Source organism: Erinaceus europaeus, chromosome 4, assembly GCF_950295315.1.
Source record: "Erinaceus europaeus chromosome 4, mEriEur2.1, whole genome shotgun sequence".
Taxonomy (NCBI): Eukaryota; Metazoa; Chordata; class Mammalia; order Eulipotyphla; family Erinaceidae; genus Erinaceus; species Erinaceus europaeus.
The window spans coordinates 118,650,622-118,672,237 of record NC_080165.1 but is presented as its reverse complement, the minus strand read 5'-3'; the positions used below and the strand labels follow the sequence as shown (position 1 = coordinate 118,672,237).

The window sequence follows — 21,616 nt, the reverse complement described above, 5'->3', positions numbered from 1 at the left end:
TAAGTAAATCTCCTTCTCCTTAAAAAAAAAAATCATTAACTTTAGTAGGCAAAAATCAGAGTAAGGAGAACATTAACAACAACAACAAAAAAAATATATATATATATGTATATATATATATAGAGAGAGAGAGAGAGAAAATTGAGGATCAGTCAATCAATACCTATATAACTGAGCAAAAAGCTATTTTTTTTTACAATTTTTCATCTTTATTTATTTGATAGACACAGCCAGAAATTGAGAGGGGAGGGATGAGAGACAGAGATAGACACCTGCAGCACTGCTTCACCACTCATGAAACATTCCCCCTGCAGATGGGGACCGGGTCTCGAACCTGGGTCCTTGCGCACTGCAACATGTGTGCTCTAGCAGGTGCACCACCACCCAGCCCCAAAAAGCTATTTTTTTGTGGGATTAATGTTTGGCAGTCGACAGTAAATACAATAGTTTGTACATGCATAACATTTCTCAGTTTTCCACATAACCCCCACTAGGTTCTGTCATCCTTTCCCAGGACCTGTACTCTTCCCCCACCCCTCCCCCCACAAGCTACCCCAGAGTCTTTTACTTTGGTGTAATACACCAACTCCAGTTCAGGTTCTACTTGTGTTTTCTTTTTTGATCTTGGTTTTCAACTTCTGCTTGAGAGTGAGATCATCCCATATTCATCCTTCTGTTTCTGACTTATTTCACTTAACATGATTTCTTCAAGCTCCATCCAAGATGAGCTGAAAATGGTTAAATCACTATTTTTAACAGCTGAGTAGTATCAAGGATCAAGGAATTAAGGATACAGATTGAAGGAGAAGAAGTCAAATGCAGCATTTTTTAAAAAAAGGATCTGGATTGCATTTACCTCTCTTTCTGCCTAAAAGGAATGGCAACAGAACATGCAAGGAAGAAAGAAATTTGTCTGTGTAGATCTGTTAAACATAAGGCTTTAATAAGAAATGAAAGGGGGCCAAGTAGTGGCGCACCTGGTTGAGCGCACATGTTACAGTGCACAACGACCCAGGTTGGAGCCCCCACTCCCCACCTACAGGGGGAAAGCTTTGTGAGTGGTGAAGCAGAGCTGTAGGTGTATTTCTGTCTCTCTCCCTATCACTCCCTTCCTTCTCAATTTCTGGCTGTCTCTTATTTATTTATTCCCTTTTCTTGCCCTTGTTGTTTTGTTGTTGTTATTATTGATGTCATTGTTGTTGGATAGGACAGAGAGAAATGGAGAGAGGAGAGGAAGACAGAGAGGAGGGGGAGAGAAAGACAGACACCTGCAGACCTGCTTCACTGCTTGTGAAGCAACTCTCCTGCAGGTGGGGAGCTGGGGGCTAGAACCGAGATCCTTAAGACGGTCCTTGTGCTTTGTGCCACCTGTGCTTAACCCGCTGCGCTACCTCCCAACTCCCTGGCTGTCTTTATCTTATAAATAAATAAAGATAATAAAAAAATTTTAAAAGAGGGAGTTAGACAGTAGCTCAGCGGGTTAAGCGCAGATGGCGCAAAGCGCAAGGACCGGCTTAAGGATGCCGGTTAGAGCCCCCTGGCTCCCCACCTTCAGGAGAGTCGCTTCACAGGCAGTGAAGCAGGTCTGCAGGTGTCTGTCTTCCTCTCCTCTCTCTGTGTTCCACTCCTCTCTCCATTTCTCTCTGTCCTATCCAACAACAGTAACATCAATAACAACAACAATAATAACTATAATAAAACAACAAGGGCAACAAAAGGGAATAAATAAAATATATAAAAAATTTAAAAAGAAATGAAAGGAGTCCATTTTGTGGCTGGGATGAATGGTGGCTCAATGGTAGAGTGCAAGACATGCATAGAGAGGTCCTGAGTTTAATCCCTAATATTATATATACCAGACTAACGCTCTAGTTCTGTCTCTATCTCCTCTCCTCTCCTCTCCTCTTTTCTTCTCTCTCTCTCTCTCTCTCTCTCTCACTAAATAGTAAATAAATAGGCAAGCAAGTAAGTTAGTAAATGAACCACTCTGGCCACAGTTTTTTTCTTCTTTCTTCAGACTTACTTCTGTAAGCAAAAAAATTAAATTAAATCTGTAAGGGCTTGATCTGAGAAGCTCCATCTTGGCCTCCCAGTGACCCTGCCAGTACCAGTCAGCTCCAGGAAAATTTCTTGGCCAACTAGAGTATGCAAATACTTACAAAATACCCCCAGACCAAATCAAATAGATGGGGTTTACAGTCAACAATATTTATACCCCTTTCCCATAATAGAGAGATACTCTCTTCCCTGATCTAGCTTTCTCTTCCTTTTCCAGCCATGACATCATTTCCCCAGACAATAACTTGAATCCATCTGCATATCACATTTCAAGGTCAGGGGGAAAAAAAAAAGAAAGAAAAGAAAAAGAAAAAAACTAGTATAGCCACAGGCCCTTTGGAATATAACTAAAATATGTCTACTAGCTATCTACAAAATGGAGATTCCCCCCACACACACACCCCACTCTTCATCTGCATTACTCCAACCTGTAGGTACATGATTGTTCAACTATTTGTTTGGCTTTGTATGTTAACTCTTTTTTCAGCCACCAGGTTCCAGATGCTAGCATGATGCCAACCAGACTTCCTTGGACAGACAACCCCACCAATGTGTCCTGGAGCTCCACTTCCCTAGAGCCCCACCTCACTAGGGAAAGAAAGAGGCAGGCTGGGAGTATGGATTGGCCTGACAATGCCCATGTTCAGTGGGAAAGCAATTACAGAAGCCAGACCTCCAACCTTCTGCACCCCACAATGAACTCCCAGAGCGTTAAAGAATAGGAAACTTATCAGGGGAGGGGATGGGATATGAAGTTCTGGTGGTGGGAATTGTGTGGAGTTGTACCCCTCTTATCCTATGGTTTTGTCAATGTTTCCTTCTTATAAATAAAAAAAATAAAATAAAATAAAATGAGGGAGTAGCAGGTGAAGATTTCTCAGAGAAGAAGGTATGGAGGGTCAAAAAGGGGTGTTCTAAAATTAACTGCCTATATTAGCTTCTGTACCCTGCTTGATTGCAAAATTTGTGATTTTTGCCTATATAACAAGCTATGTAAGGAGTGCTGACACTGTTCTCCCGAACAGCACTTTGCTGAAGAGATCGTCCCTGGCCGCGAAATAAAGACTCATAATTAGACTTTGGTCTCGAGTTGTCTTCCTTGCCTCTACCCAACAAACTCTTTAAAAATTATAATAGTGGGCAGGTGGCGCAAAGCACAAGGATCGGCATGAGGATCCCGGTTCGAGCCCCGGCTCCCCACCTGCAGGGGAGTCGCTTCATAGGCGGTGAAGCAGGTCTGCAGGGGTCTATCTTTCTCTCCTCCTCTCTGTCTTCCCCTCCTCTCTCCATTTCTCTCTGTCCTATCCAACAACGACAACAACAATAATAACTACAACAATAAAACAACAAGGGCAACAAAAGAGAATAAATAAATAAAATAAATATTTCTAAAAAATTATAATAGTGGGAGTCGGGCGGTAGCGCAAAGTGCAAGGACCAGAGTAAGGATCCCGGTTGGAACCCCCAGCTCCCCACCTGCAGGGGAGTCGCTTCACAGGTGGTGAAGCAGGTCTGCAGGTGTCTATCTTTCTCTCCCCCTCTCTGTCTTCCCCCTCTCTCCATTTCTCTCTGTCCTATCCAACAACAATGACCACAATAATAACTACAGCCATAAAACAACAAGGACAACAAAGGGAATAAATAAATATAAAAAAAATTAATTATAATAGTGGGAGTCAGGTAGTAGGTAGCGCAGCGGGTTAAGCTCAGGTGGCAAGCGCAAGGACTGGCATAAGGATCCTGTTTGGAGCCCCCGCTCCCCATCTGCAGGGGAGTCACTACACAAGCGGTGAAGCAGGTCTCTCTCTCCCCGTCTTCCCCTCCTCTCTCCATTTCCCTGTCCTATCCAACAACAATAATAACTACAACAAGAAAACAAGGGCAACAAAAGGGAATAAGTAGATATTTTTTTAAGTTTTTTTAATTATAATAGTAACCCCCTTGGTGGTTTTCCTTTGTCTGTATTCCATGAAGGAAAACCAGTTGCATTCACTGAATTCAGCTGAACCAAGTAATGCACTTGAAACTGGCTAGTCTACTTACTCCAGCTCTTTACTTTCACAGGCTTTCACCCAGCATAATTCTTTTCTCCCCAAACCCAAATCTTGTCGGGTTACTCTGTCCTGCTCAAACACCTCACTAACTTCTCAATGACTAAATATTTGGCATCCATGGAAAGATTTTTTTTTGTATTCTAGCTCCAGCCTGCCTCTTTCTCAATGGAACCTTTGTCCATTGACTCAAGGTTCAAGTCATACCAAGTAGTATGCTGTTAACCAAGGACACACTACTTATTTCCTCCGCTATCTAAAAGTGGGATGTTCCTCTACAGTTTAAATTGGTAAGCTACTTGAGGAATGAAGGAAGTGTGTCTCAAAACATTACCAGTAGTTCATAAGCAGAAAACTTTTTAGAGTTCACAGGTCTCCCAAAATAACCTATTGTATACTAAGTAGGGACTGGGTGGTGGCACGCTTGGTTGAACACACATATTACACACATATTACAGTGCGAAAGGACCCGGGTTTGAGCTCCCGACCCCACCTGCAGGGGGAGAGCTTTGCCAGTGGTCAAGCAGTCCTGCAGTTGTCTCTGTCTCTTTTCCTCTCTAGCTGCCCCTTCCCTCTAGACTTCTGAATGTCTCTGTTCAATAAATAAATAAATATTTTCTTTAAAAAGCATACCAAACAGAAACAATCTACTTTCCTTTTTTTAATATTTATTTTCTCTGTTGTTGCCCTTGTTTTTTTTATTGTTGTAGTTATTATTGTTGTTGTTGATATTGTCATTGTTGGATAGGACAGAGTGAAATGGAGAGAGGAGGGGAAGACAGAGAGGGGGAGAGAAAGATAGACACCTGCAGACCTGCTTCACCACCAGTGAAGCGACTCCTCTGCAGGCAGGGAGCCCGGGGCTCGAACCAGGATCCTTACACGGGTCCTTGCACTTTGTGCCACTTGCACTTACCCCGCTGCGCTACCGCCTGACTCCCAGAAACAATTTACTTTCAAATACTGAGAGAGACCTGTATTTAATTTGCTAGTCCTGTCCTTTGACTATCTATGCTGTTTTCTCTTTTTGCGTTACTCCAGTGGTTTTGTTGTTTTGTTTTGTTTTTTGTTGTTGTTTGTTTGTTTCCATCTTTGAAACTACCATTTTTCAAGACTCACCTCAGATTTAACCTGAGAGTGCTTTTAAGTACCATCCTACTTTCTCTTTCCTCTGTTTCCCTATCCCCACCCATGGCAAAATGAATGGTACCCTTCTCTAGAGTCTCAAAGCATTTTCATCATTTGCATCCTTTTTTTTTTTTTTTTTTCATATTTCCTCATTCCGTGGGCAAACAACACTGGGACAATTTCCTATTATTTTTTTCATTTTCTTTTCTTTTTCTTCAATTTTTTAAATTATCTTTATTGGATAGAGACGGCCAGAAATTGGGAGGGAAGGGAGTGATGAGGAAAAGGGAGAGGAGAGGGAGAGGGAGAGGGAGAGGGAGAGGGAGAGAGGGAGAGGGAGAGGGAGAGGGAGAGGGAGAGGGAGAGGGAGAGGGAGAGGGAGAGGGAGAGGGAGAGGGAGAGGGAGAGGGAGAGGGAGAGGGAGAGGGAGAGGGAGAGGGAGAGGGAGAGGGAGAGGGGGAGTGATACCTGCAGCCCTGCTTCACCACTTGCAAAACTTTTCTGCAAATAGGGACCAGGGGCTCAAACCTGGGTCCTTGTACATTGTAACATGTGTGCTCAACCACGTGTGCTACCACCCAGCCCCCTAATCTTTTTTTTTCTGCTGTAATATATCCGATGCCTAAAACAGTCTAGAGTGGGAAGTTGTGAAATCTCCCACTTCCATTCAGTCAATAGAACTCAATTGGCAAGTAACATGATTGCTTAGTCTGATTCATTGGCATTATAATGAGACTCCCAATATTCTGCCAATTTTATGGAGTTGCTGAGGAGACAAGATAGCATAAGTTTGTGAAAAATATGCACAGAAAATTAAAAGGCACTGCATGGGTACATAGTGGTATATGGTTTAGCACAAAAAACATTTTTAGTCTCTTTTGTAGATTCTTGTTGCACGAAGAATGCTGTTAAGATTAGAGAACTCAGGAAGGTTTTCACATTATGTTAAACTTGAGCTCAGAACAAAGTTAAAATACATGGACATACTACTTTCACTTATGCAAGCCTGTCAGATCTGTTCCTTACCACAACCCACTCCATTGAGTTTGTGTCATTATCTACAGACCATACCACCATACAAAAGGCTGTGATTATGAGGAACTGGACAACACTAATGAGAATTCCTCCTTTTCATAAGCATTATCATGAATTTCCATAAAAACCGCAAGACAGAGGGAGCCAGGCAGTAGCGCAGTGGGTTAAGCGCACATGGTCCAAAGCGCAAGGACCGGCATAAGGATCCCGGTTCGAACCCCGGCTCCCCACATGCAGAGGAGTCGCTTCACTGGCGGTGAAGCAGGTCTGCAGGTGTCTATCTTTCTCTCCCCCTCTCTGACTTCCCCTCCTCTCTCCATTTCTCTCTGTCCTTTCCAACAACGACAATATCAGTAACAACAGCAATAATAACTACAACAATAAAACAAGGGCAACAAAAGGGAATAAATAAATAAATAAATAAATAAATAAATAAATAAAATGCAAGACACAGATCTGTGGTGATGGGAAGAAGGGAAAAAAATATAGTGATATTATCCACAATATTCTTTAGTATTAATTGTATTTTAGCAGTGATTTTTGAAACACAAAAACTGTAAGTAGGGGGTAGCTAGCATAATGGTTATACAAAGAGACTCATGCCTGAGGCTCCAAAGTCCCAGATACAATTTCCTACCCCACCATAAACCAGAGCTGAGCAGTGCTCTGGTAAAAAAAAGCAAACAAACAAAACACTGTAAGTAAAAGATACACTTGAAATAATGCAAAAAAATTTGCTTGTATAAAGCCTTTTTTTGTAATTAAAAAAGAACAAAAAGGAAAAAAAAAGCTCATCAGAAGTCAGGCAGTGGTGCACTCATTTAAATGTGCACATTGCCATATACAAGGCTCTGGGTTCAAAGTCTCCTCTCTCCATCTGGAGAGGGGAAGCTTCTTTGAGATCGATTAAGTACTGCAGGACTCTCTCTCTCTCTTCTCTTCCCCCCTCCCCTCTCAATTTCTCTGTCCTATTGAAAAAAAAAGAGAAAAAAGGAAAAGAAAAAAAAAAAGGGCTGCCAGGAGTTGTGGAGTCTTTGTGCAGCTCTAAGCCCCAATGATAACCTTGGTGACACACACACACACACACACACACACACACACAAACCTCAAATCAGAAAAAGGAATTTAGGTCAGGGAAAAAAATTCAGTGGTTCCCAGGATTCCATCATCAGCACCAACAAGGGAAAAATATAGTGGATTACATTTTCCTACTCCAGAATATTAATAAACCCAAAGCACCAGGAAGCAATTATAGTCTTCACCATTTGACCTTTTGCAGTTATAATAAAACCTCATTTATTTACTGTGACATGGACTTTTGTTCTCAGTTTCACTAACTAAGTAAAGATTAACCAATCTATATGATTAAAGTACTTTTAGAAGGTCACCTATAAGTTAAGATAAGCACCTCCCCAGATGACTTTCCGACTATTATTTTTTCTTGATGTTACCTACATGAAGGCTTCTTCAAACTGTTGACTAAACTTCTATGTGTCATCTATAAAATAAACCGATTTTTACTTTATACGTACCAGAAAATGAAATAATTCAAGATCTTAAAAAAAAAAAATCAGTTCATAAGGATATAAAAAAAAAAAAAAGTCTCACCTCCTTGGGAAAGAAGGGTCCAAGGATAGAATAGCACATCATGGAACTTAAATTAATGGACGCTGCTGATATCAGTACAAAAAGTTGTTCTCTTGAAATCCGCCTGGGTGTCTCACTTATACTTCCTGGAGCTTCATTACCTTAAATAAAGGCATACTGCAATTACAGGCACATAACTGGGACTATTGATCAAGTACACAAACGCCACATCTACACACAGACAATGTCCTCTGAACACCTGTGGAGTCAAGAGCTAGGCAGATCATAACATGTTTGATCAAATGTAATACACTTTCTGCACATAACTGATTTCTTTTTCTTTTTGTTATACAAGTTAGTAGCTGTGTACCCTATGCTACATATGCTACATAGTCTTGATAATTTTTTTTTCTTGCCTCTAGGTTTATCCCTGGTGCTTGGTGCCTGCACTATGAATCCACTGCTCCTAGAGGCCATTTTTCCCATTTTGTTGTCCATGTTGTAGTTATTATTGTTGTCACAGCTGTTGTTGTTGTTGGATAGAACAGAGAGAAATGGAGAGAGGAGGGGATGACAGAGAGGTGGAAAGATAGACACCTGTAGACGTGCTTAACTGCTTGCGAAGTGACCCCCTACAGGTGGGGAGCCAGGGCTGGAACCTGGATCCTTACATGGGTCCTTCTTACACCTTGCGCTTTGCGCCATGTGTGCTTAACCCGCTGCACTACCGCCCAGTCCCCGATAATTTTTTTTTAATGTTTAATTGTTGTTTGTCTTGTTTTGACCAGAGCACTGCTCAGCAAAGGTTTATGACAGTGTCATGGACTGAACTTGGTGCCTAATGCATGAAACTCTGCTGGACCGAGGCTGTTGCTATTTTTCTGGCTCAAAAGTGTTTTTAGCACATCATGTTAGCAACTTACTAAGCATCCTAAGGCAGTACCAAAATCAAGTGATGCTCAAGTAGAACAAATAAACAATTCAGTTGGAAAATTAGTAGTTATAATGATATGACCCTAGAAAGACAAGTCCCACAAAACCATAAATCAATAAATGTTTAAATATTTTATGGATTTATTATTGGATTTGAACAATTGAGAGGGGAGGTGGAGATAGAGAGAGGGAAAGAGAGACACCTGCAGGCTTGCTTCACCATTCATGAGGTTTTCCCTCTCTGCAGGTGTGGGAACAGGGGCTTGAACCCCAGACTTTGTACACTGCAATGTGTATGCTTAACCAGATGCACATGTCAGTAAATTTTGACATCAATTTAATACCTCTTCTTATAGTTAAAATTTCTTTTAACCTAAAGACAGTTCATCAAACAAGTCTATCAGGTATTTTTTAGTTGAATAATTTTAAGAAAAAAAACCTAAGTAAGAAAAATAAATTAGAAGCCAGCTATCAATAGACAGTTCAAGAAGCTATAGCACAGGACTCGTATCCTTGAGGGCCCAGGTACTCAGGTGCTCAGGTTCAATCCCTGGCACCACCATAAACCAAAGCAGCACTACTCTTTCCCCCTATCGCCCACTAAAAGGGAAACAAAAACCAGCAAAATATATTTGACTTGCTCTATTTTCTTCAGAGGCTTCCATTACAGTACAGGAGGGGGAAAAAAATCTGTGCCACATGAGGAAGTCCTAAGAATTTTTGCAAATCTTTGTTAAAAAAAAAAAAAAAATGAAGTCGAGGAGCAAAGGAACTGAGAGGGAAAAAAGGGAGAAACAGTGGCTGCTGGGATTGTAGTGCATTATGTTCTTGTTTGAGAGCATGCATATTGAATACATTTTTAAATAATGCTGAGAAGAAGAGCAACCGAGAATAAAGTCGGGAAGGGACCATCCCATATCCATTCCAGAGTTTTAATCTCTCCAGAAAGAAAATACACTTACTTGGCCGAATCCCCCACCAGCCAGGCCCCAGCCTTTTTGAGTCTCCAAAACACAAGCTAAAGTCAATTCATTGCACAGTAAAACCACAAGACCCAAGCTACCCAGTGGCGTCTCCAGACGCGCCCTTCTCGGTCACCTCCAAGGGAGCCTGAACCCTCCGGTTCCTCCATGCTCAGCGCGTGGACTTTCAAGCTGCGGTGGCTCGGGATTCAAGGCGCTTCCGCCAAGGGGTCCTGGAGCCAGAGGACTAGCTGCGACTGCTTAGAGGCTGCTGCGACTGCTTAGAAATAAAACCTGGACTGACCCGATCAATGGCCTTGAGTCCGCAGCACGGAGAGGCGGGGCACGGCGGGGGGGCGGGGGGGCGGGGGGGGGAAGGTGGAGCAATTTTTTCTGTTATTGTTATTATTATTATCATAATCTACCATTTATGACATACTGACATTTTTCATTATGTATGAGAAAGGAAAATAATTTTAAAAGGGGGGGCAAGTCTACATTTTTTAAAAGACTTTGTTTATTAATGAAAAAGAGGAGACAGTGAAAGAACCAGATACCATTCTGGTATATGTGCTGCGGGGGACTGACCTCATGCTTGAGAGTCCAATGCTTTATCTGCTGCATCTTCTCCTGGACCACGAAATCCCTATCTTAAATGGGTACAATATACTATTCTAAGTAGGAGAAGAAATTTGTATAAACAGAAAGTGGAAAGTGAAGAAGGGAAGGACAGGTACCAACAGTGAATTCAGAAATTTTAGGGTGTACATGTCCTGGAACATGAAGACAGAGGACTCAGATGGAGGGGGTTAGATTGTTATGTGAAAACAGAGAAATGTTACACGTGTACCAACTATGTATTTTACTGTTGACTGTAAACCATTAACCCCCCCTTAAAATTTTTTTTTAATTTTTTATATTTTCCCTTTTGTTGCCCTTGTTTTTTTTTTTGTAGTTATTATTGTTATTAATGTCATTGTTAGATAGGACAGAGAGAAATGGAGAGGGGAGGGGAAAACAGGAAGAAAGATAGACAACTGCAGACCTGCTTCACCGCCTGTTAAGGAACTCCCCTGCAGGTGGGAAGCCTGGGGCTCGAACTAGGATCTTTATTCCAGTCCTTGCGCTTCGCAGTCACGTGCGCTTAACCCGCTGTGCTACAGCTCGACTCCCAAAAAGCAATTACAGAAGCCAGACCTTCTACCTTCTGCAACCCACAATGACCCTGGGTCCATTCTCCCAGAGGGATAGAGAATGGGAAAGCTATCGGGGGAGGGGATGGGATATGGAGATTGGGCGGTGGGAATTGTGTGGAGTTGTACCCCTCCTACCCTATGGTTTTGTTAATTAATCCTTTCTTAAATAAAAATTAAAAAAAAGAAACACTCAACATATATCAATAAAATATGTATATTCCTATTAAACCCTCAATTTGGCCAACTTCTGAGAATTTTTCTTGGATCCCACCTCTATGCTCTGTGTGAGGTTCAAAGTAGGCAGTTTAAGTTTGACATCTACCAGAATTTCACTATATATATATATATTTACCAGAGCACTGCTTAGCTCTGGCTTATTGCGGTCCTGGCGCATTAAACCTGGACTTTGTAGCCACAGGCAAGAAAATCTGTTTTTATTACCATGATTTCCGTCCTTTTCACTAATTTAAATTTAAACTTTTCTTTAGCTGTTTAAAGGAACCTATAATAGCAGTATACAAGAGAATCTCCTGAGGTTCTGTCAATTCTGGTAGGAATCCTCACCTTTGAATGTAAATGGGGGGGGTGGGGGGGATGCACCAGGTTAAGCGCACATAGTCCAAAGTGCAAGGACCAGGGAAAGCACCCTGGTTCGAGCCCCCGGCTTCCCACCTGTAGGGGGTTAGTTTCACAAGTGGTGAAGCAGGTCTGCAAGTGTCTATCTTTCTCTCTCCCTCTCTATCTTCCCCTCCTCTCTCCAATTCTCTGTCCTTTCTCAAAAAAAAAAAAAGAAAGAAAGAAAGAAAGAAAGAAAGAAAGAAAGAAAGAAAATGGCCACAGAAGCAGTGAATTAGTACGTAGTGTAGGCACTGAGCCCTAGCAATAACCTTAGAGGTAAAAAAAAAAAGTACATATATATATGTATTATATATATATGTAAATATGGGGACTTTCTGATTGAAGGTTTTAGTCAGGACTTCTGAGAACAATATTTTCTCCAGTGTTGTCATTAATCAGAACTGAGATATTAGGTTAAAAAAAATAGCTCACCTAGATGGTGTATCTGCTTTGCCATGCCTGCTACACAGGTTCAAATCTGGCTCCACAACACACTGAAAAAAATTTATATGTTGTCGTGTTTACCCCTCTCTGTATCTGAAAAAGTGAGCCTAGAGTGAAAGAGAGAGAGAGAGAGAGAAAGAGAGAGAATTTTAATTATAGTTCCCTAGGAAAATAGACAATGCCTGAGTTCCAGGTGACATTTTTATATTTATTTGATCCCTGGTCTTAGAGCTGATAAAGCTAAAAAGCTAACAGTTTGGTATACCTCTTTCTAATGAGTAATAAAAAGGTACTTTATTTGCAATAATACAGTGAATTCTATAGTATTATTTGGGCTGTCATGATGGATTTGTTCCATGTTTTTTGTTGTTGTTTTGTTGTTTTACTGCTCCGAGTACTGTTTAGCTCTGGCTTATGGTAGTATGGAGAACTGAACCTGGGACTTTCAAGCCTCAGACATGAGTCTTTTTGCATAACCATTATGCATATGCATAATCATTATGTTATCTCTCCCACCCAAGGACAACATACTCCATGCTACACATGAGGAAGATGGGTCCTGATAGTGGGGCAGCTTGGACTGTTTCTACTGATGACCACAGAATGTGAGCTCAGATCTATAGGGATGAAGAGGTCAACATAGGCTCCTAAGCTGAATATGGGCCCCAGATCACATCAATTTGATGGGGTTTACAGTCAACAATATTTATACACCTTTCCCATATTTGGGAGCTACTCTCTTCCCTGATCCAGCTTTCTGGTCCTTCTGCCAGCCATGACATCATCTCCCCAGACAATAATTAGGATCCACCTATATATCAAATTTCAGGCTCAGGGAAAAAATAAAACCCAAAAACTCTCCCAGGAGATTTTCCTGAGACACCAAATACCAGGCTGGAGATGCAAGCAGCCCTGGAGATCACCGCTCGCTATTGTAGCTAGGAGCTGGAGCAGTATGGTCAGTCAGTGTGTGGCAGCCAAGCCTGAGTCATCGCAGCGGGATTGTCACCACCTCAAGATGAGCATTGCTCGATGTACATCTTCCCTCCCAATCGTCCGTCAGATTCGCCAAGCCTGTGCTGAACCTTTTGAGGCCTTAGAGGAATGTCTTTGACAGAATGAGGCAGCAGTGGGCAACTGTGCAGAGCATGTGCGCCGCTTCCTGCAGTGTGCTGAACAAGTGCAGCCATCACCTTCACCAGCTCTGGATGCACATCCACTTCCTGCTTCCTGAGGACACTCTGTATCATAGGAAAACTACATGAGTGACTGGCCTCTTGATGCTTCCACGCTAAGAATGGCCTGATGGGACATGAAGGGGTATGGATATGGGCCAGTGTTGGTATGCTTCAGGGACCGGCAGGCCAGGTTTTCCTGGACATCAAGATACACTGTAAATAGACTCTTATTTAAAAAAAAAAAAAAAGAATATATAGTACGTATTCCAACGTAATTTAAGTGCAGCATGAATGATAGATTGTAGATTCTGTATTCTCATGTCTTCAAATACAGATTATTCTTTTTAAAATACATATCAGGTGCAGAGGGTAGATAGCTAAATTACTAAAAAAAAAAAATTCTCATTAAAAAATTTTTTTTTGATCCTCTCAAAGCATCTCCAGCAGCACAGTTGCTCTAACCTTTAAGTTTCTTAAGGCAATAAAAATGAAGAACCTTGTTAATTAGCACTTACTGGGGCTGATTTCACAATACAATAAAGGTCATAAAAATGAGAGGGTAATTAATGCTGTTCCTTTTTTCAGGTATTGACTACTCACCTTCACCTCTGTTCTATCTGCTTTTGATCACTCTCCAGTGTTTTCAGGTAGTTGTTTTGAAATTTTGAGGGGGGGGGGGCTGGTGCAGTGATTAAAGTGCTGGACTCTCAAGCATGAGGTCCAGAGTTCAAACACTGGTATGGCGTGCCAGAGCGAAGTTCTACACTTGATCTTAGCCAAAAGGCCGAGAAGCGATGAGCAAAGCTCCGGGTCCTCTTCCTCCTATCCCCACTAGTGAATGAATGAATGAATGAATGAATGAATGAATGAATGAACAAAAATATACATAAGAATGACACAATGCTAAAAATATAATTTAGTTTTATTTTCCCATTTCTTCTCCTTCTCCTTCTTCTTCCATTTTCCTTTCCTTTTTGTTTGTGGAACTGTGACTTCGTATATGTGTCTATGTGTGCTTTCACTGCTCTGGGTCATTTTTTTCACTTGCATAGAGAGGGAAAGGTTAGAGCTCATGTTGTGTCAGGACTCTAATGTGGAACATGCATGGCAACACTACTTCTCTGTGTTCTCCCTCTCTCTTTCTCCTTAAACAAATGGGAGTTTCCAGTAAAATGCTTTACATAATATAAAAACATACAAATATGCACACAGGAACTTTATGTGAAAATCAGGGTTAAGCTACTATAAGCAAAGGAAAAAAAAACATTATTATAGTCATGGGCCTTTAGGAATATAACTAAAATAGGCCTACTAACTATCTACAAAATGGAGACCCCCAAATCTTTATATGCACTACTTAGGTTTATGATTAGTCAACAATTTGTTTGGCTTTATATATTAATTCTTCTTTCAGCCACCAGGTTCCAGATGCTACTGTGATGCCAACCAGACTTCCCTGGGCATACAACCCCACCAATATGTCCTGGAGCCCCACTTCACCAGAGCCCCACCCCACTAGGGAAAGAGAGAGGCAGCCTGGGAGTATGGATCAACCTGTCAACATCCATGTTCAGCAGGAAAGCAATTACAGAAGCCAGACCTTCCACCTTCTGCACCTCATAATGACCCAGGGTTTATACTCCTAGAGGGATAAAAAATAGAAAACTTGTCAGGGGAGGAGATTGGATACAGAGTTCTGGTGATGGGAATTGTGTGGAGTTGTATCCCTCTTATCCTATGGTTCTTGTCAGTGGTTCCTTTTTTTAAAAATATTTTTTTAATTTATTCCCTTTTGTTGCCCTTGTTGTTTTATTGTAGTAGTTATTGTTGTTGTTGGATAGGACAGAGAGGAGTGGAGGAGGGGAAGACAGAGAAGGGGAGAGAGATAAGACACCTGCAGACCTGCTTCACTACTTGTGAAGTGACACCCCTGTGGGGGGGGGGGTGCTGGAACCCGGATCCTTGAGCTGGTCGTTGTGCTTTGTGACTTCCTAGTGTTTCCTTTTTATAAATAAAAAAAAAAAGAATAAAATAAATTCTAAGTAATAAAAACAAAGAAAGAAATTAAAAAAAAAGTTATCCCTGAATTTTCATGGTCTGCTCAAAGGTCTGGATTATGATCTAAATGAGTAAAGTTGTGAACCTGAATTTTGGTGTCCACTTCCCTTAATTTCAGCATTTGAATATATTAAATGTATGATCTTAAGTTTTTTTGTTTGTTTGTTTGTTTTTTTACTTCTTTACTAGAGCATTGATCAGCTCTGGCTTGTGGTGCCTACTCCCCATTCTGCCTGTTGACTTTAATTATTATTTTATTTAGCAGCTCTGGCTAATAAATGGGATTAATTCTGCATAAGCACTAATAAATGGGATTAAATCTGCATAATACACTATCTCCCTAGCCCTCTTTTACTTGCTAGAGAGCTAGTATCACCACTACTATACAAATTCTTATTTTATTTTTTACCAGCGCACTGATCAGCTCTGGTTTATGGTGGTGCAGGGGATTGAACCTGGGACTTCGAAGCCTCAGGCATGACAGTCTGTTTGCATAACCATTATGATATCTACCCCTGCCCAGAAGCTAACTCTAAAATAGCATTAAAGACTCCTTAAACCATCAATGTGCCCTATGTTTTATTCCTGGCATTAAACCCCTGTGTATAACTACAGTTTCCAAAAACCTGTAGCTCCAATTCTAACGAAGGAAATCTGCAACTGATGGGAGCATTTATTAATATGCTTTTCTTTTTTTTTCTTTTTCTTTTTTTGCCAAAGCACTGCTCAGCTCTGGCTTTTGGTGGGGATGGGAACTGAACCTGAGACTTAGGAGCCTGAGGCAGTCTCTCTGCATAACCTTCCTTACACTATCTACATAAGCCAATATGCAAAGTTAAGGTATCTGCCTATACTTGAATTTCTACCGAAGTTTATGAACTTCAAGGAAAAAGAAGCCAAGATAGTATAAACTAAAAATAATCGATAGGAGAAGCTAATAGAAGACAGTCATTTGTCCCCAGTATAAATCTATAGCTTTGTACTGGAGCTGGATCGAGCCAGTCTAAGGTACAGATCACTCTGGGCAAACTGGAAATAGCGATGAGGCCAGGAATGAAAACGTGTTAATTTTTTTTCTTTTCTTTTTTTTTTTCCTCCAGGGTTATTGCTGGGCTCGGTGCCTGCACCATGAATCCACCGCTCCTGGAGGCCATTTTTCCCCCTTTTTGTTGCCCTAGTTGTTGCAGCCTCGTTGCGGTTATTATTGCCATTGTTGACGTTGCTTTGTTGTTGGATAGGACAGAGAGAAATGGAGAGAGGAGGGGAAGACAGAGAGAGAGGGGAGAGAAAGATAGACACCTGCAGACCTGCTTCACCGCCCGTGAAGCGACTCCCCTGCAGGTGGGGAGCCGGGGGATTGAACCGGGATCCTTGCGCCGGTCCCTGCGCTTTGCGCCACGTGCGCTTAACCCACTGCGCCACCGCCCGACTCCCCCTTTTTTTTTTTTTTAAAGATTTTATTTATTTAATAGTGAGAAAGGAGAGCGGGAAAGAAGCCAGGTATCGCTCTGGTACGTGTGCTGCCTGGGATTGAGCTCAGGACCTCTAGCTTGAGAATCTTAATACTTTATCCACGTGCCACCTCCCGGACCACTCGTGTTCTTTTCAAGACACATACAGGTGAGGATGACCCACACAAGGACGGAAAGTGAGTTAAAAGAGATTTAGAAAGTGTGTGCCGCTCCAGAGGGGTCAACAGGCACCGACAGAACAACAGTCACGATTAAAAACTGGTTTTAGCAGGAAACTACTACTTGAACGAGAGCATACAAGCCGCGAATGGCACTTCCCGAGCTCCGTAGGATGAGCTCTATGGGTCTTTCTAGCCCATGCCCCCGGCAGAGAGGGTCAGTGCAAGGCTGCCCGATTACATGCCTGTTGCGCGGGCTCAAGACGCAAAGCAGTCATTCGCCGTTTCCTAGTCTCATGACCACGGCTATCCTGAAACAGAAATTGTTCAGGCCCGGCAGTGCTAAAGCCACCTCTGTAGTGGGAAGGCGTGCACATGCGCCTAGGGGTCCTGGGAGCCACTTAAATACCGTCATGCAGGCGCACAAGGCCTCTTTCCCTGCCGCCGCCACGACGCGCGGAGGCGGAGACTCGGGGTGAGTTCAAGTGTGGTTGTGCTGCTGGTTCTGGCGTGCGCGGGTGGGTGCATTGTTGGCGGGAGTTGGGGACGAATATGTGCCTTTACATGGGCCGTTAACAAAGGCATCCGATCTTTTCTGTGTGTTACAGTGTATTCAAGATTCGGCTCCACCCGTAACCCACCGCCATGGCCGAGGAAGGGTGAGTTCGGGACGGGGGTGGTTCGTGCGAGTTGCGGGAATCCCGCAAGCAGACGATCGCGGCATCAGAATTAACAGATGCTTTTAATCCCCTGCGATTTCAGCATTGCTGCTGGAGGTGTAATGGACGTGAATACCGCTCTCCAAGAGGTGCTGAAGACCGCCCTCATTCACGATGGCCTAGCACGCGGCATTCGCGAAGCTGCCAAAGCCTTAGACAAGTACGTGTAGCACTCTCGGTACTGTGGGGTTGTTGCAGCCGGAGCAATACCGCAGCCAAGGGAAGCAAGCGTGAGAAGGAAGTTGGTGATGATGTTAGTACAAAAGTTCTGAGTGGCACCCGGTCTACAGGAAATCTAGGAAAAGGTATAAACTCAGTCATGTTTAGCTCGTTGAGTGGGTTTTCGTTTTGAGATGGGGGTGAGGACAGGATCTATAAGGCAACGGGCTTTAAAATTTTTTTCCTCTTTTTTTTTTTTTAATGGAAACACTGTTCAGCCCTGCTCGTGCAGGAGATTGAGCCTGGGACTTGGGAGCCACGGGCATGGGAGTTTCTTAGCATAATCTACAGCGTTTGAGTGATGACTTTTTATTGTCGGATACCCCTTCACTCCTTCCTGAGTGAAACATGCACAGTCTGACAAACCTGTAGGTTGTGGGACTTAATTTCACAGAGGAAGGAGGTAGACGGGAACCCCCCGTTGGCGTTTGCAAAGCAAACTTGTGCATAGGTTGATGTGAGATTGGGCCAGTGTTGCAAAGTGTCCTATTAAGATGACGCTAGAAGGAACCGAAGTTGCGGTAAGAATCTGTAAAAGAGGAAGGTTTTATCTGTTTAAAGTTTAAAAGTCCACATTGGTAGAACATGGGGAGTGGAGTATGTCCTGGTCTGTTTAAATTCAGGTCTTTCATCTGGCAAGGATTCTCGTACTGGGTCAGCTTTTACCCAGTGGGGCCAGAGGAAAGATAATTGGTATAAACTATTTGGGAAGATTTTTAGTTTCTTGGATTTCCTTTCATTTCAGACGCCAAGCCCATCTTTGTGTGCTTGCATCCAACTGTAATGAGCCTATGTATGTCAAGTTGGTAGAGGCCCTCTGTGCTGAACACCAGATCAACCTAATTAAGGTAAAATTAACCCACCTGCCTTGAAGTTTTAAGAGTGGGAGAAACATTTCTCGCTGACCTAGGAGCTAATTATGTGTATAACAAGCTTAAGGTATAGGAGTAGTTTATCTTGGCGCTGTACATGATGACAACTGGCTCCCTCTACTGAACTGTCATGAGGAAAATGCCATGTCACCCAATCTGACTGCAGCTCCCATTGGTGTTTAATGGTCACCATTGTGTTAAAATGTCTGCCAGTAATGTTTTTTGCTTAATCCCATAGGTTGATGACAACAAGAAGCTTGGAGAATGGGTAGGCCTCTGTAAAATTGACAGAGAGGGCAAACCTCGTAAGGTCGTGGGTTGCAGTTGTGTAGTAGTTAAGGTGAGTAATCTGGGGCAGGGCATGGTTCAAGTCTGGGTGAATCAGTTTAACTTCTGAGGAACAGGAAGGGTCATTTTAAAAAATGGTTTTGGCTTTTCAGGAAAGGAGAAATGAAGCCAGTCAATGAATCTGCTTACCTGATTGTGTTTCTGCAGAAATTTTTTATAACTGGCGATAGCAATGCCATGTTACGAGCCTTAATGACATTAGGGTCTTTAAGGTCCCTGAAAGTGGCTATATAAAATTTTAATAAAAGGAAAAATTTTAATAAAAGTGAAATTATATGACATTTTTAATTTTGTGTAACTTACGGTGATAATTGCACTTTTTTTTAGGACTATGGCAAAGAATCTCAGGCCAAAGATGTCATCGAGGAATACTTCAAATGCAAGAAATAAATAAATAAAATTGGTTTTTAACACGTGGGTTTTTTTTTAATGAGTGCTGCTGAATTAGTCTCAAGTTTGGATTTCAAGTAGGGTAACAGTGAAATGTAGAAATTTATGGAAAGGCCCAAAGATAGGCGGAATGTAATTTGGTCTTGGACATAGTTAATGTAATGTATAGGATTAGTAATGGTTTGTTCCTGTAAGGGATCCACTAATATACTAGTGTGATAACATAGGGAAACCTTTCTCATTGGGACTCCTGGTTCGCAGGTAAGCCTCTACTATCTTACTGAGGATGATAAGGGTTCTACCTAGCTGTTGGGCAAGATTAGTTTGGTTCCCATATTAAGCAATGCTGGGAGAAAGGTTTTAACATGGTAATATTAATGCTGGAATATACCCATTTCCTTTTTTTTTTGGTAGCACAAGGTAAAATCAGCCTCGTGTACATGGGATGCTGGAAAACATGAAGTCTTAGTGGGTTTATAAATGTTTTTTTTTCTATTAAATGCTTGGGTTTTATTACTGCTATAATGGGGATTTTGTAGCCAGCTGCTTTTCTAATCCAGGAAGACACCACAGCCTCTTAAGGTTTTTCTCTTAATTTCCCATGTGCTAGGTCTAGACAGCTTTGCAGGGTATTGCTACCAGGCTTTGGTTGCATATATTATACTCCATTTTTTTTTCTTTAGATGCATATACAGTCGCTGGGTTTGAACCTGGCTTGTGCATATGGCAAAGCATACAGGTTCAATCTGTTCTTAACCATAAGCCCTAACTGAGGCTTTAGCTGTGGCTGAAAAAGATTCTTAGGTAACAACCTTTTTGTTTCTGGTGTATAGGTCTATCAGCCATAAAGCAACAGTGAGTTTTCCAACTAAATTGAGAACCATAGCTGGATTATATAAGTCTCTGAGGGCACTTACAATTTTCCCAGCCTGCCATAGAGACCTGGTTGAAACGAATGTGAACTTGAATACACAACCATTAACACATTTTGGTTTCAGGATGAACTAAGTGTACTCCCCAGGCAAAAGTAATTCATTTAAAAGGTAATCTTGTGTAGTCCAGGAAGTGGTGCAGTATGAGGTCTCTGGCATCTCATCTGCCAGAATAACGATTCAGTAATACTTAGTATGTCCCGCCTAACTTCTGAAACTGGATTTTGCTTAAGAAAACAATATGGGAGGAAGATGGCCCTATGGACTCTTCTATACAGGGCTGGTTTTCTAGTTCTCGGCCAGTTTGCATGAGACAAGGGAATGGATGAGCAAAGTCCTGCCATAGGTGATTCCAGGGATCAAACCTGGGACCCTAAAGTTTATCTTCACTAAGCCACTTCCTCAGCTGCTAATGTATTTTAAAATAATCAGTAGTAGGACCATTTTAATTTTTTACTTTAATTTTTCAAAAGTATTCTACCTTTTATTGCCCCCCCTTTCTTGGTAGCTACTATTACTAATGTCCTTAGATAGGACAGAAATGAGAGAAGAGGGAGAGAAAGATGAGACACCTACAGACCTTTGCGTAAGCTATGCTTAATCTCCCCAACTAGTCTGCATTCTTAAATTCCATTATTAATTCCTTTATGTAAATTTTCGTGCAGGGGTAGATGGCATAATGCTTATGGAGAGACCCATGCCTGAGGCTCCAAAGTCTCAGATACAATCCCCTGCATCATCGTAAGCCAGAGCTGAGTAGTGCTTTGGTAGGGGGGAGAAAAGAAAGTTCTACCACAAATTTTGAATACTGCTTTAAAATATGTATGTGTAAATATATATATATATATATACTTACCAGCCTTGCTTAGCTCTGGCTTGTGACCGGTGGCCGCGGGGATTGAACCTGGGGTTCTGGAGCCTCAGGCATGAGAGTCTCTGCATAACCATTGTGCTATCCACCAGCTTTTAAAGTATTTTTAACTAGTAAATGTGAATTGTTTTTGTAGTAAAACATTTTAGATAAAAATGAAATCAGTGCATTATTGGAACTAGTTCTAAGTGCCACTTGGTTTTTTAAATTTGTGCTTTATAATAAGACAAGTGGATTTATTTGTCTAGTCAGACGGGACTTGTATGAACGAGTCCGATCTAGCTAACAGGATAGTATGAACTTGTATGAACGAGTCCGATCTAGCTAACAGGATAGTATGAAGCTGGAGTCCATTGACGTATCCTACCATTTGAAAAGCCGAGATGG

General features: G+C 41.9%; 2 protein-coding genes, 3 non-coding genes and 1 pseudogene across 8 annotated transcripts in view; 5 read left to right on the top strand and 1 right to left on the bottom strand.

The window, feature by feature from the left end:
- Positions 1–10,067, bottom strand: part of SLC18B1 (solute carrier family 18 member B1) — a 58,743-nt gene extending 48,676 nt beyond the window's left edge. For 2 of the 4 annotated variants that reach the window (XM_016193553.2, XM_060190440.1), the window contains exons 1-2: positions 9,891–10,067; positions 7,881–8,020 (exon numbers count right to left, since the gene is read on the bottom strand). In XM_016193553.2, the coding sequence (XP_016049039.1) occupies positions 7,881–8,020; positions 9,891–9,924 (174 nt within the window). In that variant the 5' untranslated portion in view covers positions 9,925–10,067. Of the gene's footprint in view, positions 1–7,880; positions 8,021–9,855 lie in introns of all 4 variants that reach the window. The other 2 variants (XM_016193552.2, XM_060190441.1) reach the window with 2 other exon arrangements.
- A 2,811-nt stretch (positions 10,068–12,878) lies between these two features.
- Positions 12,879–13,347, top strand: LOC107523268 (coiled-coil-helix-coiled-coil-helix domain-containing protein 5-like; annotated as a pseudogene).
- Positions 13,348–17,330: 3,983 nt separating this feature from the next.
- On the top strand, positions 17,331–19,454 carry RPS12 (ribosomal protein S12). Its single transcript, XM_007535374.3, has 6 exons — positions 17,331–17,353; positions 17,487–17,537; positions 17,641–17,757; positions 18,562–18,664; positions 18,927–19,028; positions 19,364–19,454. Exons 2-6 carry the CDS (start codon positions 17,524–17,526, stop codon positions 19,424–19,426), a joined length of 399 nt encoding a protein of 132 aa, XP_007535436.1. The 5' UTR covers positions 17,331–17,353; positions 17,487–17,523; the 3' UTR covers positions 19,427–19,454.
- LOC132538499 (small nucleolar RNA SNORD101) lies at positions 18,109–18,182 on the top strand. The gene has a single exon (XR_009549853.1). It is a non-coding gene; the product is annotated as a small nucleolar RNA SNORD101 (small nucleolar RNA).
- LOC132538540 (small nucleolar RNA SNORD100) lies at positions 18,779–18,855 on the top strand. The gene has a single exon (XR_009549889.1). It is a non-coding gene; the product is annotated as a small nucleolar RNA SNORD100 (small nucleolar RNA).
- On the top strand, positions 19,142–19,270 carry LOC132538522 (small nucleolar RNA SNORA33). The gene has a single exon (XR_009549875.1). It is a non-coding gene; the product is annotated as a small nucleolar RNA SNORA33 (small nucleolar RNA).
- Positions 19,455–21,616: the final 2,162 nt, after the last annotated feature.

Bases quoted from the DNA above. Each gene is read 5' to 3' on its own strand.
- RPS12 (XM_007535374.3), top strand. The intron at 17,758-18,561 runs GTACGTGTAGCA...CTTTCATTTCAG, and splicing joins GCTGCCAAAGCCTTAGACAA to ACGCCAAGCCCATCTTTGTG. The intron at 19,029-19,363 runs GTGAGTAATCTG...ACTTTTTTTTAG, and splicing joins GCAGTTGTGTAGTAGTTAAG to GACTATGGCAAAGAATCTCA.